The sequence below is a fragment of the Pempheris klunzingeri genome, chromosome 14 (assembly GCF_042242105.1).
Source record: "Pempheris klunzingeri isolate RE-2024b chromosome 14, fPemKlu1.hap1, whole genome shotgun sequence".
NCBI classification, from domain to species: domain Eukaryota; kingdom Metazoa; phylum Chordata; class Actinopteri; order Acropomatiformes; family Pempheridae; genus Pempheris; species Pempheris klunzingeri.
Window position 1 is genome coordinate 19,922,708 of NC_092025.1, and position 13,551 is coordinate 19,936,258.

At 40.4% G+C, this 13,551-nt stretch overlaps 1 protein-coding gene across 1 annotated transcript in view; it reads right to left on the reverse strand.

The window, feature by feature from the left end:
- Nucleotides 1-3,212, reverse strand: part of LOC139213056 (polypeptide N-acetylgalactosaminyltransferase 10-like) — a 62,652-nt gene extending 59,440 nt beyond the window's left edge. The window contains exon 1 of the mRNA XM_070843669.1: nucleotides 3,013-3,212. Within this exon, the coding sequence (XP_070699770.1) occupies nucleotides 3,013-3,171 (159 nt within the window). The 5' untranslated portion in view covers nucleotides 3,172-3,212. The remainder of the gene's footprint in view (nucleotides 1-3,012) is intronic.
- Between the last annotated feature and the right edge of the window lie 10,339 nt (nucleotides 3,213-13,551).

Here is a 13,551-nt window from a genome sequence, read left to right on the forward strand (position 1 = left end):
GCTCATTTTTATTCTATTTTATCGAATCCATCAGTGGGAGAGATTCTGTATGAATGAGACTGCAGCTCATTCTATTTGTATTTAATCTGCTCTGATCTTATTTCGATGGTTTAAGCACTTTGTCGTCTGCAAGTGAAGTAGACAGAAACCAACCAGGAGAAGAAAATATCTGCTACAAATGTCTCTAACAAGACTTATGTGGGAAAAAAGCTGAATGGGATAAGGGTATTGATTTTTATCTACTTCAGTGAAGCCATAACAGCCCACAGGGAGCACTCAAACACAGAACACAGACACACAGATTGTTTCTTCCTTTTTCCTCATTTGTCCTTTGTTCCATTTGTCTTTTGCTATTAAAAGTTCTCAAGAAAAGAAAGGGAACAGAAGATCAACGCTTGCAGCCAGTTTCCAGCAGTGTAAAACAACTTCTTTGTTATATTACAAGCTAAAATAACAAAATAACAAATATTAGCAGTGGCAGCCTCCCCAGCTTGTTTCCTCGCTTTTCACCCCATGCATGCTCGAAGAAATATCCACGTGGCCCTAAAGTAATGTCACATTAATGTCATACAGGAGTTAAAAAACAGTTTTCCTTTTGAGATGTTCTACCTACTGCAATATGCAGGAGTTAGTGCAACAACTTAGGGCTAGAAAATAGATGCAAACGAACAGAGAAGCCTCATGTGTCTTAAAAATCTAATATTTTCAATGGAATAATAAAATGGGAACTCAACTAACACACAGGAATCATGACAAAAATGCTTAAGAATAATTTTTTTTTTTTCATTCAGCTAATTATTTTTCTTCCCATCCTCCTTGATCCTCCATGCTCCAGCCCAAGACCTCAAATCAATTGACTTCACTATCGTGAAGCATGTTTGAATCCCTTGAATGCATTTCAAATGGAGGAGAGAGGAGGCCTCAGAGGATATACAAGTGTATCCTATGAGGACATTTCTTTACCACATGTGAATCAAAGGAAATCTGTCGCTGACTGTCTCAAAACACTGGATAGATCTATAATCAGTACCGGAACAGCAGTCAGTTTAGGTAAAACAGAAAAATGTAAAATTCATCTGCGACTTCCAGAAAGTCCTTCTTATTCTGGATAATCCACACAGCACATTGTGGCGGCCAGTAGCTCCAATGCTCGAGGTAATAACACGCTCAATCAAAAGGTATTGTGCTTTAACTTTCACACGACCACTCACTACAATCACACCTCCCGTCACGTCAACCGTCTTGAATTGTTTGATGAGGCAAGAGCTTGCAAGTCATGAACATAATCGTTTCCTAAACATCTTTTGCATTGCTCGCTACCTACCCCACAGCAAGCGACGTGCCACAGAACGGCGGGATAAAAAGGTGAGTGGGTGAATTGACAAATTTACTTTTAACTTCAGAATATGAAAAAACGTCCTCGAAATTGCGTGACAAAATGTGCTTGTTTTGTGATTACAGATCTTGTATTGTAGTAAATGTAGAAAAACTACACAAGTATTCGCAGCAAAACACAGACATACATCTTTTCACTTTCTGTTTCAGTGGACAACTTTGGGAGTCCTTGGGAGACAAGTATCACCGTTTAAATAGAACAAATATGAATAAATGATCTCGCTCTTTCAGAATATTTAGCAAGACACGCTTTTCCAATCCAACATAGAAATGAAGATATGTTGTTTAATTAGCTTTTTTCATTGTGGAAATCTTGAGAGATAATGAAGTCAATCAATGCAAAATTCAGGATGGTGTCAAATTAAATTTGCCCCACAGCACAAAGCACCTGAGAGTTAGTTTACAACGGCAATGCATTTTCATTTTTACAATGTATTGTATAACATGGTGCCACAGAGGCATTCTTCTGGATAATGACTGGAAAATTGAATAAAAGTCAATTGAAATGTTAAAGTAGATCTGCAAAGAAAAATGATTTTCCACGAACCCTCTTTAAAAGATGTTATCTTCATTTCCTTAAAGGAGGACACGCTTGTTCCATCAAAAATGAGGCATGAACCCTAACGCGCTGATGAGGATGAAAAGTACTGGTCAACAAAAGACCCACACTTCACTGAGTACATTAGTCCGTCATTTAGTCAGTCAGATATTAGACCTTGTGATGGATTCTAGTCAATTGCTCTCATCTTCTCTCATCTGCTGTGTTGAAACAGTGAGGAGAAAATCAATTAGAGCGTACTCATGGTGAGGAACCTTCGCCTGTTTCTCATGTTTGTGACGGTTTCTCACCGACTGACTGGAATAAGATCACTGACTGAATCTATATTCAGTCTCTCAGACCAAGTAAAATAGCAACAGCTCTTTATCAGTTCGAGCTCGCTGAAAGTGGGACGGTCGCGCTTTCACGCTTTCATTTCAATCCCCAACCAATCAGTCAATTTTGACACTAATCAATAGTTCAAGTAACCAGTGTCTGTCGTAGTTATTCCCATGGCGGCGGCTGCAGACCAGGCGCTGGGGGACTGGAACAACAATGAAGACATGAGCACTGAATGAGAACCAGTGCAGTTGCTTCTCATGAAGGGAAAATCAGAAATCCTAGATGCAGCACACTGAACTGTGGCAGAGAGCATCACCACAGAGCAGCAAGCAGCTCACTGACTTTATTCCATGACAGAATATCTGTGCCTCTACAGCTGGGAAGCTCATCACTGCTTTAATTCTTCTCACATTTGCATCACAAGATAAATGAGATCTCAAGCTGTGTTGGCTGATTGTTTTACCGCTGCTGGTCTGTAAAACCAAGAGTCGTCCCTCGCCCTAAAGGCTCGGCGCTCTCCGTGGTGCTGAACCCGAGCAGAGCCACATGTAGCCGGGCGCTGTCCGGGGTCCCGACTCCCGCTCCCGGACCCCTCATGGTGAACACTCTCACTTCTGAAGTCGCCCACATGGAGGAGAAATGCGGAGCTCCTTTGTTTTGCTCTAAGACTCCCTGAAGGTCCCGGGACCCCGTTTGGGAGAAACAATCCAGAAGTGCTACAGCCGAGCTTCCCTTACCTGTATCGGGGGGCTGCCGCCCGGTCCGTCCGCTGTACTGGGGGAGTTGTCGAACACTCGGTCCCGGTACAAAGACCAGAGCCCGACGTTGGGGAGGAAAAGAAGAGCCGCGATGAGCAGCCCGGCGAACTGCAGCAGCCGCTTCTCTTTCCGCCTCATCTCTCCGGGAGGAAGCGTGAGGAGCAGCGGCGGTGGAAACTAGCGAGTCCCGACTCCGTGCTTTTCCAAGTGGAGACAACTTTCCCTCTGACTGGGGGGGCGGACCGCTGCCGAGCTGGTTGAACAGACGCGACGTCCGGTTATGACTTTCAAAATAAAACTCCTCAGACTCAGACTTTTATAGATTTATTTATGTTCCATTTACCAGGAAATTGATTCCGGTTTCACGATAAAAGAGATCTTAACAACTAACAATTCACAATATGCTTTAAAAAAAAAAAAGACAGTTTTCTTATTATTTTCTTTGCATTCACAAAGTTGCGTTAAAGTTCATTCCAGTTAATCTGAAATCAAATGAATGTCCGTTCACTAATGTTTCAGAGGACATGCATCCGGTGTCAGACTCCAACATGAGGAAATGTCAGGTGTCAGATCAAAGAGGAGACGATTCATTGTCCCTGCAGGATATGAACACTGACAATACACGTGGTCATATATAGGCCTGTATTAAAAGTCACATTATCTACACACCACAACTACTAACTCACATTTAATCTGAACTGTTACACAAACCCAAGTAAATGTGTAGTACAGAAAAAGCTACATTTGAGTGGACTCTGGAAGTCAAACTGGTTCAGCAACGACATAAAAGAACACACAACACAGGCAGCTCGAGAGACTATTGCTTCCAAAACGTCTGTCTAAAGCCAACACTGAAGCATAATTGTGCCTAGATTATGTGGAATGGGAGCTTAGCTGCTGTTACAACAATCCACCAAATTATAGTGTGCACTCTGTGCACCGTATGTAATTAGGCTGAGGGAAGTGACAAAGAAGACATTTAGCATACCGACTGAAGGATCTCTTCTGTTAGATCAGGTTCTGCACAGTCACTTTCTGTGGCATTTTTTTTCCACTTTTTTGCACTGAAATCTGAGTGGAAATCATGAAGCTTTACCTTTTTATTCCCTTATTTTGCTTCACCTTGTACTGAACTGTGTTCGAGCTCTGCATGTCTTGAACAATATCACATGCCTGCCACATGTTGCTGCTGTATGTATCAGATAATTGTATGGAGGCACGAGCTCTTATGCCACCTGTGAGGTTTCTCATAAGGGGTTCTTTGTCGGAGACAGGCTACAAGAGATACTTAAAGTACGGCTACAGGGAGACAGATGCTTTTCCTCTGACTTCAGGTTCCTTGTGAACAAGGTTTGTCTCCTGTTATTGTCACATAATATTTTTTTAATCTTCAACCATCTGTATTTTGTGCAGTATTTCATGTGTGTTGAGTCTGTTGCAGACAATCCACCATGTCTTTCTAAAACGTTCTACTATTTTATTAGTTATTAGCTTAGCTTTTGTTTTGAAGGCCTAATCACCTCACTTCCTGTGGTCGTCTAATTCTCTTTATCTAGTCTGATGCAGGTTATCTTATTAAAGAAGACTTAAATGGTTAGTTCAGTTGATGCACATCTGAAAAACTCCTGGTTTAGTCCTTGCTTAAGCTGAAACTGAAGTGTCACTTTTGTCCTGCTGTGTTAGCCAAAACACAAACACAACATGCTGAGATACCAGTTTAAACACAGCAGATAAGCAAATATTCAGTTCCTAGACTGTTTTAAAGCAAAATATTTATGATGTGATGTCATTAAGCAACAAGTCATCTATGAATCTCTTAAATGTCAGTGCAGCAGGTCTAAAGCACAACAGCACATTGAGACTGAATGAAGAATATTCTGGTACCTGACGCTAAGTGGTGTTTTCTGCTCAAGGGGAAATACATCTCATTATTTCAACAGCCAAGGATACAGTCTTCTTCATTCTGGCTCAGTTATACCTTCAGGATTATAACTGCCGACCTTTTTTCAAAACATAGTTTCATTTTCACTCCAGGTGGCCAATGACTCCCATTTATACACTGAATTTATTTAAGTCCGCTGATGCATCTTTGTGAACATCATGTCCACCTTTTTTGTGCTTATTTGTTTTATTTTTTGTTTGTTTTTGCAAAGCTATATTGTTGCTTAACAATGCAGTGCAGATATTTCAGATTAATGTGCATTTACAATTAAATGCCATGCAAAAGTAATGTACATTTCACAAGCACAAAGTCAGAGCTGTCCGTGATGGCTAACCACACCCAACAGAGGTCAAAATGGAAACTTTCAACCAGAGAGGGAAGTAAAACAGTGCTTCTCAGCCTTGTGTCAAGCTATTCCTTAAGGGGAAACTGAAATAGACCAGTAGGGACAGTTCTTCTGTGCCATTTTGTTGCCGTTGCTCTCCAGTATGTGTCACTGTCCTGATCCCAGAGTCTCTTTGTATGCACTCATTTGTGCTTTAATAAAAAGCTTAGACACTTTTTTCAACACTTGTTCATGCCTCCATGAGGACAATTCTGTTAAATTTCTCCCAGCCCTCCTCCGCTGCCTCCTTCTCTTACACAATGTTCCTCCAGGCTACACTTGCAGACAGAGACGGTGAATACAATTACTGCATTATAAAATGCACTGTTGTCCTCACTTCTTATCTAATTAACACCAACAAGAGCTTTTGCCATACATTATTCCCAGTGAAAACCGTGCATAAAGGCAGAGCCCTGCTGCACTGGCCTTGAGCAGAAACCTTGATCCCTGATCATACAGAGCTATATCATGTCTCAGTTGGCCCCTGTCCTTCTCTGTACATTCAATTCAATTCAATTCAATTCAATTCAGTTCTTGGAAGTGTCAAGAATAATGTTGCCAAAGCACACAATGCTACTACACAAATAGCTGAATCAAATACTAAACACATGCATCTGTTGTTGCTATCAGGGTCATCAGCAAAGATACATGTTTGTATCACATTTAGCAAATATGTGTGATAGCCTACTGCTTTGGTTTGCACAACCAAAAATCTCATCCTTTCTATCCCGTTTTCTCAATGTAAAGGACACCATGTTTGGAGACAAACAATACTTATTTACACTATTGTGGGGCCACCTTTTAGAGAGGGAAGAGGCCTCCGACTGAAAGCTGTTCACTCACTTGTTTCTTCACTATGTAGATGGTTCATTAGGGTCTTTAGTATAATAAAGATGTACTTGAGTCAGTCAGTATTCTATTTTGGTTATTCTATGTTCATATTGAAGTTCACTTTAAATTAAATGATCTCTCTTTAAAACCTACTTTGAGAACATCAAAAATGAGATAATCATCACAACTTGATTAATTATTTATCTTTTTAGCTTTACCATTATTTATCATTAAAACTTGATTCATTATTTATCTTTTTCAAATTATCATTATTTATCATTAAAAAAAATAACGAGTCAATTTAGATTTTAATAAATCAACTCATATTAGCCATTGAATAATGAATTAATATAATCAAACAATGTTACAGTGTTTTATAGTAAGAAATGCTATATTCTATATCTTTAATTGTTAATCAAGCCAGATGTCGTACCCTTCATCTACCACAGCAACATATAACATCATGTAGAATAACAGATTTTATAAGACCTGAAATGCTGATAAAGTTCAGGTTTTGGGTTTGAACCCACTTTTCTGTGTGGAGTTTGCATTTTTCTCCCCATGCTTGTGTGGGTTCTCTCAGGGTCAGATTAGATATACACACGTGGACAAAATTGTTGGTACCCCTCTGTTAATGAAAGAAAAACCCACAATGGTCACTGAAATCACTTGAAACTTACAAAAGTAACAATAAATAAAAATTTATTGAAAATTAAACAATCAAAATCAGCCATTACTTTTGAATTGTTGTTCAACAGAATTATTTAAAAAAACAAACTAATGAAACAGGCCTGGACAAAAATGATGGTACCCATAACTTAATATTTTGTTGCACAACCTTTTGAGGCAATCACTGCAATCAAACGATTTCTGTAACTGTCAATGAGACTTCTGCACCTGTCAACAGGTATTTTGGCCCACTCCTCGTGAGCAAACTGCTCCAGTTGTCTCAGGTTTGAAGGGTGTCTTCTCCAGATGGCATGTTTCAGCTCCTTCCACAGATGTTCAATGGGATTTAGATCTGGGCTCATAGAAGGCCACTTCAGAATAGTCCAATGCTTTTCTCTTAGCCATTCTTGGGTGTTTTTGGCTGTGTGTTTTGGGTCGTTATCCTGTTGGAAGACCCATGACCTGCGACTGAGACCAAGCTTTCTGACACTAGGCAGCACATTTCTCTCCAGAATGCCTTGATAGTCTTGAGATTTCATTGTACCTTGCACAGATTCAAGACACCCTGTGCCAGATGCAGCAAAGCAGCCCCAGAACATAACCGAGCCTCCTCCATGTTTCACAGTAGGGACAGTGTTCTTTTCTTGGTATGCTTCATTTTTGCGTCTATGAACATAGAGTTGATGTGCCTTACCAAAAAGCTCCAGTTTTGTGTCATCTGTCCAAAGGACATTCTCCCAGAAGCTTTGTGGCTTGTCAATATGCATTTTCGCGAATTCCAGTCTCGCTTTTTTATGATTTGCTTTCAACAGTGGTGTCCTCCTTGGTCGTCTCCCATGAAGTCCACTTTGACTCAAACAACGACGAATGGTGCGATCTGACACTGATGTACCTTGGCCTTGGAGTTCACCTTTAATTTCTTTGGAGGTTGTTCTGGGCTCTTTGGATACCATTCGAACTATCCGTCTCTTCAATTTCTCATCAATTTTCCTCTTGCGGCCACGTCCAGGGAGGTTGGCTACAGTCCCATGGATCTTAAACTTCTGAATAACGTGCCACTGTTGTCACAGGAACATCAAGCTGCTTGGAGATGGTCTTATAGCCTTTACCTTTAACATGCTTGTCTATAATTTTCTTTCTAATCTCCTGAGACAACTCTCTCCTTCGCTTTCTGTGGTCCATGTTCAGTGTGGTACACACCATGTCACCAAACAGCACAGTGACTATTTGTCACCCTTTAAATAGGCAGACTGACTGATTATGAGTTTGAAGACACCTGTGATGCCAATTAAAGGACACACCTGAGTTAAACATGTCCCTCTGGTCAAATTATTTTCAATCTTTTATAGAGGTACCATCATTTTTGTCCAGGCCTGTTTCATTAGTTTGTTTTTTTAAATATTTCTGTTGAACCACAATTCAAAAGTAATGGCTGATTTTCAATGGTTAATTTCCAGTAAATTTTTATTTATTGTTACTTTTGTAAGTTTCAAGTGATTTCAGTGACCATTGTGGGTTTTTCTTTCATTAACAGAGGGGTACCAACAATTTTGTCCACGTGTGTACAAGACATACTGGTTATTGGTGGGTCGGCCCGTAGGTGGGAGCGTGAATGGTTGTCTAACATTATGTGTCAGTCCTGTGACTGGCGACCAGTCCAGAGTGTAATCCCCACCTCTCTCCCACTGCCTGCTGGGATTGGCTCCAGCCTGCTGTAACCTGCTAAGGATAAGCATATAGATAAAGGAATGGATGGTGTGAACATGTTGTGATGGTATTTCATGAAACCAATTTTTAGATCCTGTAATGTTACTGAAAGTTCTGAAAATGTTCTGGGAATATGATAAAAGCACCTAAGTAGGACCAAAAGAGAACATTATCGCTTGGTCTCATTAATGTTCCTGTGACTGATGGCTCAGCAAAGGTAATGGGAACATCCCTCAACCCTTTACACTTGCAGGAACGCACTAAAGGTGTTCTGGGAATGTACATTTTCTAGCCGGGTGCTTATTTTTACATATGAATATGAATGTTGTATATGCTGTACTAATGGCTTTCAGCACAGAGAGGTGAACCAGTGGTCTGCCATCAGAAGGTATTAATATTGGCATTTCCTCTGCACTGATGCTCAGCGAATTACCTTGATTTTTTTTTCCAACCTCTTTCAAATCCACACTGAGCCTGCGACATGAGCAGGAGCAGTTATACAGCGTAAATCCCCACCACATTCAGAGGTTGCTGGGTTCATCCATAATTCATGTGGGAGGACGCTGAACAGATTGAATTGTCACAACTCAGGCTGGTACAGACGGGAGAGGAAGAAGGAGAGAGGAATGAGCTGTTTTTTTTTCCCCTCTGAGCGTCCAGAGCTGGAATAGGAAGAGCAGGATTAGCAGGGGAAGAGGCACCAACGTATCCTGGGTTCAAGTCCACTCTGTTAAACAATGTGGCTAATCTTCGGTTAACCCCAACTCATTCTTTCTACTCTGTATGTGTATGTCTGTCAAATACAAGGGTTAGAGGAGATTAGTCAGATGCTTGACTGGTTTAGAGGATTTGTTCATTGTGTGTGTCAGAGGTTACAGGGAAGAGGCAAATCGGCTGCCACAGGAAACAATAATGAATCATGGGGCAGTTTGAGGTCGAGGAGAGAGGTCAGCACTTCCTTTGCTGTAAGTGACAGTCGGACTATGCGGCAAAAAATTACTTTGATTTGAGTTTCAGTGATGTCAAATGAAAAGCAAAAAAAAAAAATGAATGCATGAACTCCCACCTTCGAACTGAGCCAGATGATGCTTTCTGCGAGATGTCCTGAACAGTGTCCACCTCTCACCTGGCTGTGAGGCTCTGGCCCATAGAGCGCAATCACACCTGAATACAAAACGAAACATACGGCAAACAGAGTAACACTTGGGTGCATATGTCGACATGACAGTAATTATTCCTAATGAACACATCCCTAACAAGAGCTCTTATATGTAGAAACAAGACAGATAGTCTCCTGATACTGAAGCATGTAGCCATCTTTGTGATGACTATGTAATTAGCTTGTTTCATATGTTGCCACTATACTGGCACACAATATAGTTAATCACTTCCACAGCAAGGTGTTTTCATGCATTGTTTTTCATTATTTTAGGATATGTTGTGTTTTTTTCGAAAACCCTGTTACCTGCTTTTAGTTCTAAAGAATTGGGAAGCTGATGGCTGCTCTTATCATAAAGAAATCGAGGAAAGACAACAGGAAACGTGTTTTTGCAATTGTCTCTAGATGTCTTTTTGGTGTCTTTGTCTACTTTTTTGTAGTCCATTACATTTGATTACATTAACTTTCGGGATCACAGCAACACTGACACGACATTATGATCTTTTGTCGGGGATAAACAGATTCTTTGCACTGGGCCTAATTACTGAAATGTCTACACCTTGGTGTTCTTTCATTCTGCTTGCCCTGGATGCTTCAAGGTCTGTGACTGAAAGCTGGTATGCAATTAGAGAGTGAAAAGGCATGACAATCTCTGAAAAAACACAAAATCACAGCAAAAATAGAAGTAGATACAGTCTACACCACTGGAACATAACAAATAACACCATTTTCTCTAATAATACCCTGTGCCATGTGCACACTTCTTCTCTTTCTGTTTAACGTCACAATGATGTTTTTTAATTTAGGCGAACTGTGATTAGCTGAGCATTACTGCTGGCACTCTTTTCCTGGAGACAAAACAGATAAATGTGGGCAATTATTTCTGCTCCAGCAGCTGTAGCCAAAGCACCATCTCACGTTTCTATAAATGAGAAACTGAAATTTTCCCTGTGGGGAACTAAGGATAATTCTTTCTGCCATGCAGCATAAAATGACTATAATACACACTACCTGTGGTGATTTGATAAGGGGGCTGATCGATACCAATGACTCAAAAATTGCTCGATTGTGATAAATCATCTGCTTTCCAATGTCACTGTTCAAGCCTCCAAACTTTGTCCTATTTTCAGCTGTTCCCAATACACCTATGAGGGAGAGCGGCATATAATGATTATTTGTTATCAGTTAATCAATTAATTATTGTTTGTGTTGAATGTCCTGTTAAGAAAATGTCAACAAAAGAGTGGAAAATGCACGCCCAACTAACAGTCCAAAACCCCCGAGATATACAATATAGAATGATACAAAAGGATTAATGGTGTCGTATCGTCAATGCTGAGAAATACAGGCAGATACTTATCCATCATGCATTACCATCAGGGAGGCATCTGATTGGCCCTAGATTTATTCTGCAGCAGGACCCAAAACATACAGCCAATGTCATTAGGAACTATCTTCAGCATAAAGAAGTACAAGGAGTCCCCAAAGTGATGGTGTGGCCCCCACAGAGCCCTGATCGTCAAGTCTGTCTGGATTACAAGAGGAGACTGCATCCACAGAAGATCTGTAGCAAGATGTTTGGAAGTTCCTTCAAAAACTGTGTGCGAGTGTACCTAGAACAATTGAAGCCGTTTTGAGGGCAAAGGGCTTTTTTCTTCTGGTCGCTCACTTAGCATTTTTGTAAATTGATAAATGTAAACAATTCAATTTTATAATTTAGAAAGCATTCTTACTTTACAGCATTTCTTCACACCAGTCTAAAACCTTTTCACAGTGCTGTGCATAACGAAACTTCACTTCTTAACCACTTGTTACCATGACGAAAAATGCTGCTGCCCTGCTGTTGCTACGGACATATTCATTACCTTTCTGGCCTACTCCGTCTGAATCATTGTAATGGGGATAATAACAGATGTTAGGCATTTAAAAGGGCTGATAACATCCAAAGACTAAACACCGCACCTCTGTGCCTCACACCAGTCGAGCACAATGCACTGAAAAGAAAGATTCCATACATTGAATTATTAAATGTAAATTATATCTTTGTATAAAGACTAAATATGCAACAACACCTGAGTCAGCCATGTGTGTATGTAACTCATATGTGTGTGTGTGTGTGTATAATGGATGTCTCACTGTTGGTGATAAGCACACTCAAGGGCAGAAAAAATGCCATTAATCACTAATACAGCATGGAAAAAAAAAAACTCCCATAATGAAACTCCCATGCTGCCTTTGCTTTCTTTCTGTCGGTGATAAAGAGGCAGAAGAAACACTCCACACACAATTTATGTGTGAAAGTGCCCTTTCTTAATGCCATGAAAGGTCAAGAAGTGGTAATTCACCAGAGAAATTACCATCGCACATGGCAAGACCGAGCAAAATAATATCAGGCAAGACTGGTATGCTGAGTGGAATATAGAACTGAAGCAGAACTGTTTTATGGTTCCACTTTACTATTCCTATCTGATCACTTCTATATAATTGCTCAGCTTTTTTGGCTAAAACTATAACAGAGCAATCTGTCATGTGGGCATGCATGTGAGGAAGGTAGCTCTCAAAGTAAGGAGACCATAAAGCCTCTAGCAGCTTCCCATTTTATGGTGCCACTATATCTGGAATCAGCTAGACAAGGGAACAAATTGATCCTCAGGCTTTCAGTGGATGTAAGTATGTCCTGACTGTTGCTATTATTTCACGTGTTTTATTTGTTTTGTATATGTAAAGGTTTATTTTTAAATTCTGTTGGATATTGCATGAAGTTTTTACATTCCCTCCAGCACAATCAGCCATATCCAATGGTGGTCATCTGTAGATGGACTGGGGTTTAAAATGAGTGTTCTCAGTTACAACGATATGAGCGTCACTGCTTTTCTCTGAGCCTCATCAGTAGGTATTGTGGAAAAAGGAATCACTAGACAAGGCAGGTTGAGAGAAAGTAAAACTGTGCCAATTACAACACTGTATCGTGCAATAATCCTGGAATGCAAATGTCACAGATTAAAATCACATTTGTCACTTGAATTTATTCATTTATTTATTTCATTAACAAAAAACCTTCCATCTTGGCTTCCTTACATAAACACAATCGCTCTGTTTTGTGGTGTGCGTCAGCCAAATCAAACATTTTTCATGCAAGAATCCGTCTGTGTTGACATTAATGGGGTCTGCTCTCTTTGTGCGTAAATTAATTATGTGCCATCAGTATTCCCTCAGACTTGTGGTGTAACTGCGGAGAAAGAAAGATGAGGCTGCTACACTCCCAGAGCTGCTCCTGGTCTTGTGCACTCTGTAAATCTGTCTCCTCTGGTCCCTCAGTACTTTCTACATCCCTTACATTACATTAACTCCTTGTATTTGCTTATTTACCCTGACAGCTTTGGCTGTAACTTTCTTCTGTAATATCGCAGACACTGCCTGGTGGTCACATACCATTTATTATTCCAAAAGTAACTTCTCTTGTTGTGTAGAGGCTTGCTTGGATAAAATCCCAGTTGTAAGAAAATAGATAGGCCCCATCATGCTTGTCTGCTGTGCCCATTTTCAGACTTCTCTCGCCTCTTGTTGGTTTTTGTTGTTTTCCGATGTGTCACTTCTGGCCCCCAAGCAGCTCATAATGTGCCTCTCTCTCTTGCGCTGTTGTGAAATTGCCGACCTCAGGGTTTTTTGGCAGACTTGTTGTTTGCTTGAATGAATGTTTCAGAAGTCACTTTTTGCCCTATTTCATGTTCTCTTTCTGTGCACCAAAGGCTCGGCCTCTCTGATGATGCACACGATGCACAAAAATCTCATAAATGATGCCAGTTTTCTTCTTAGTTTTTGTCT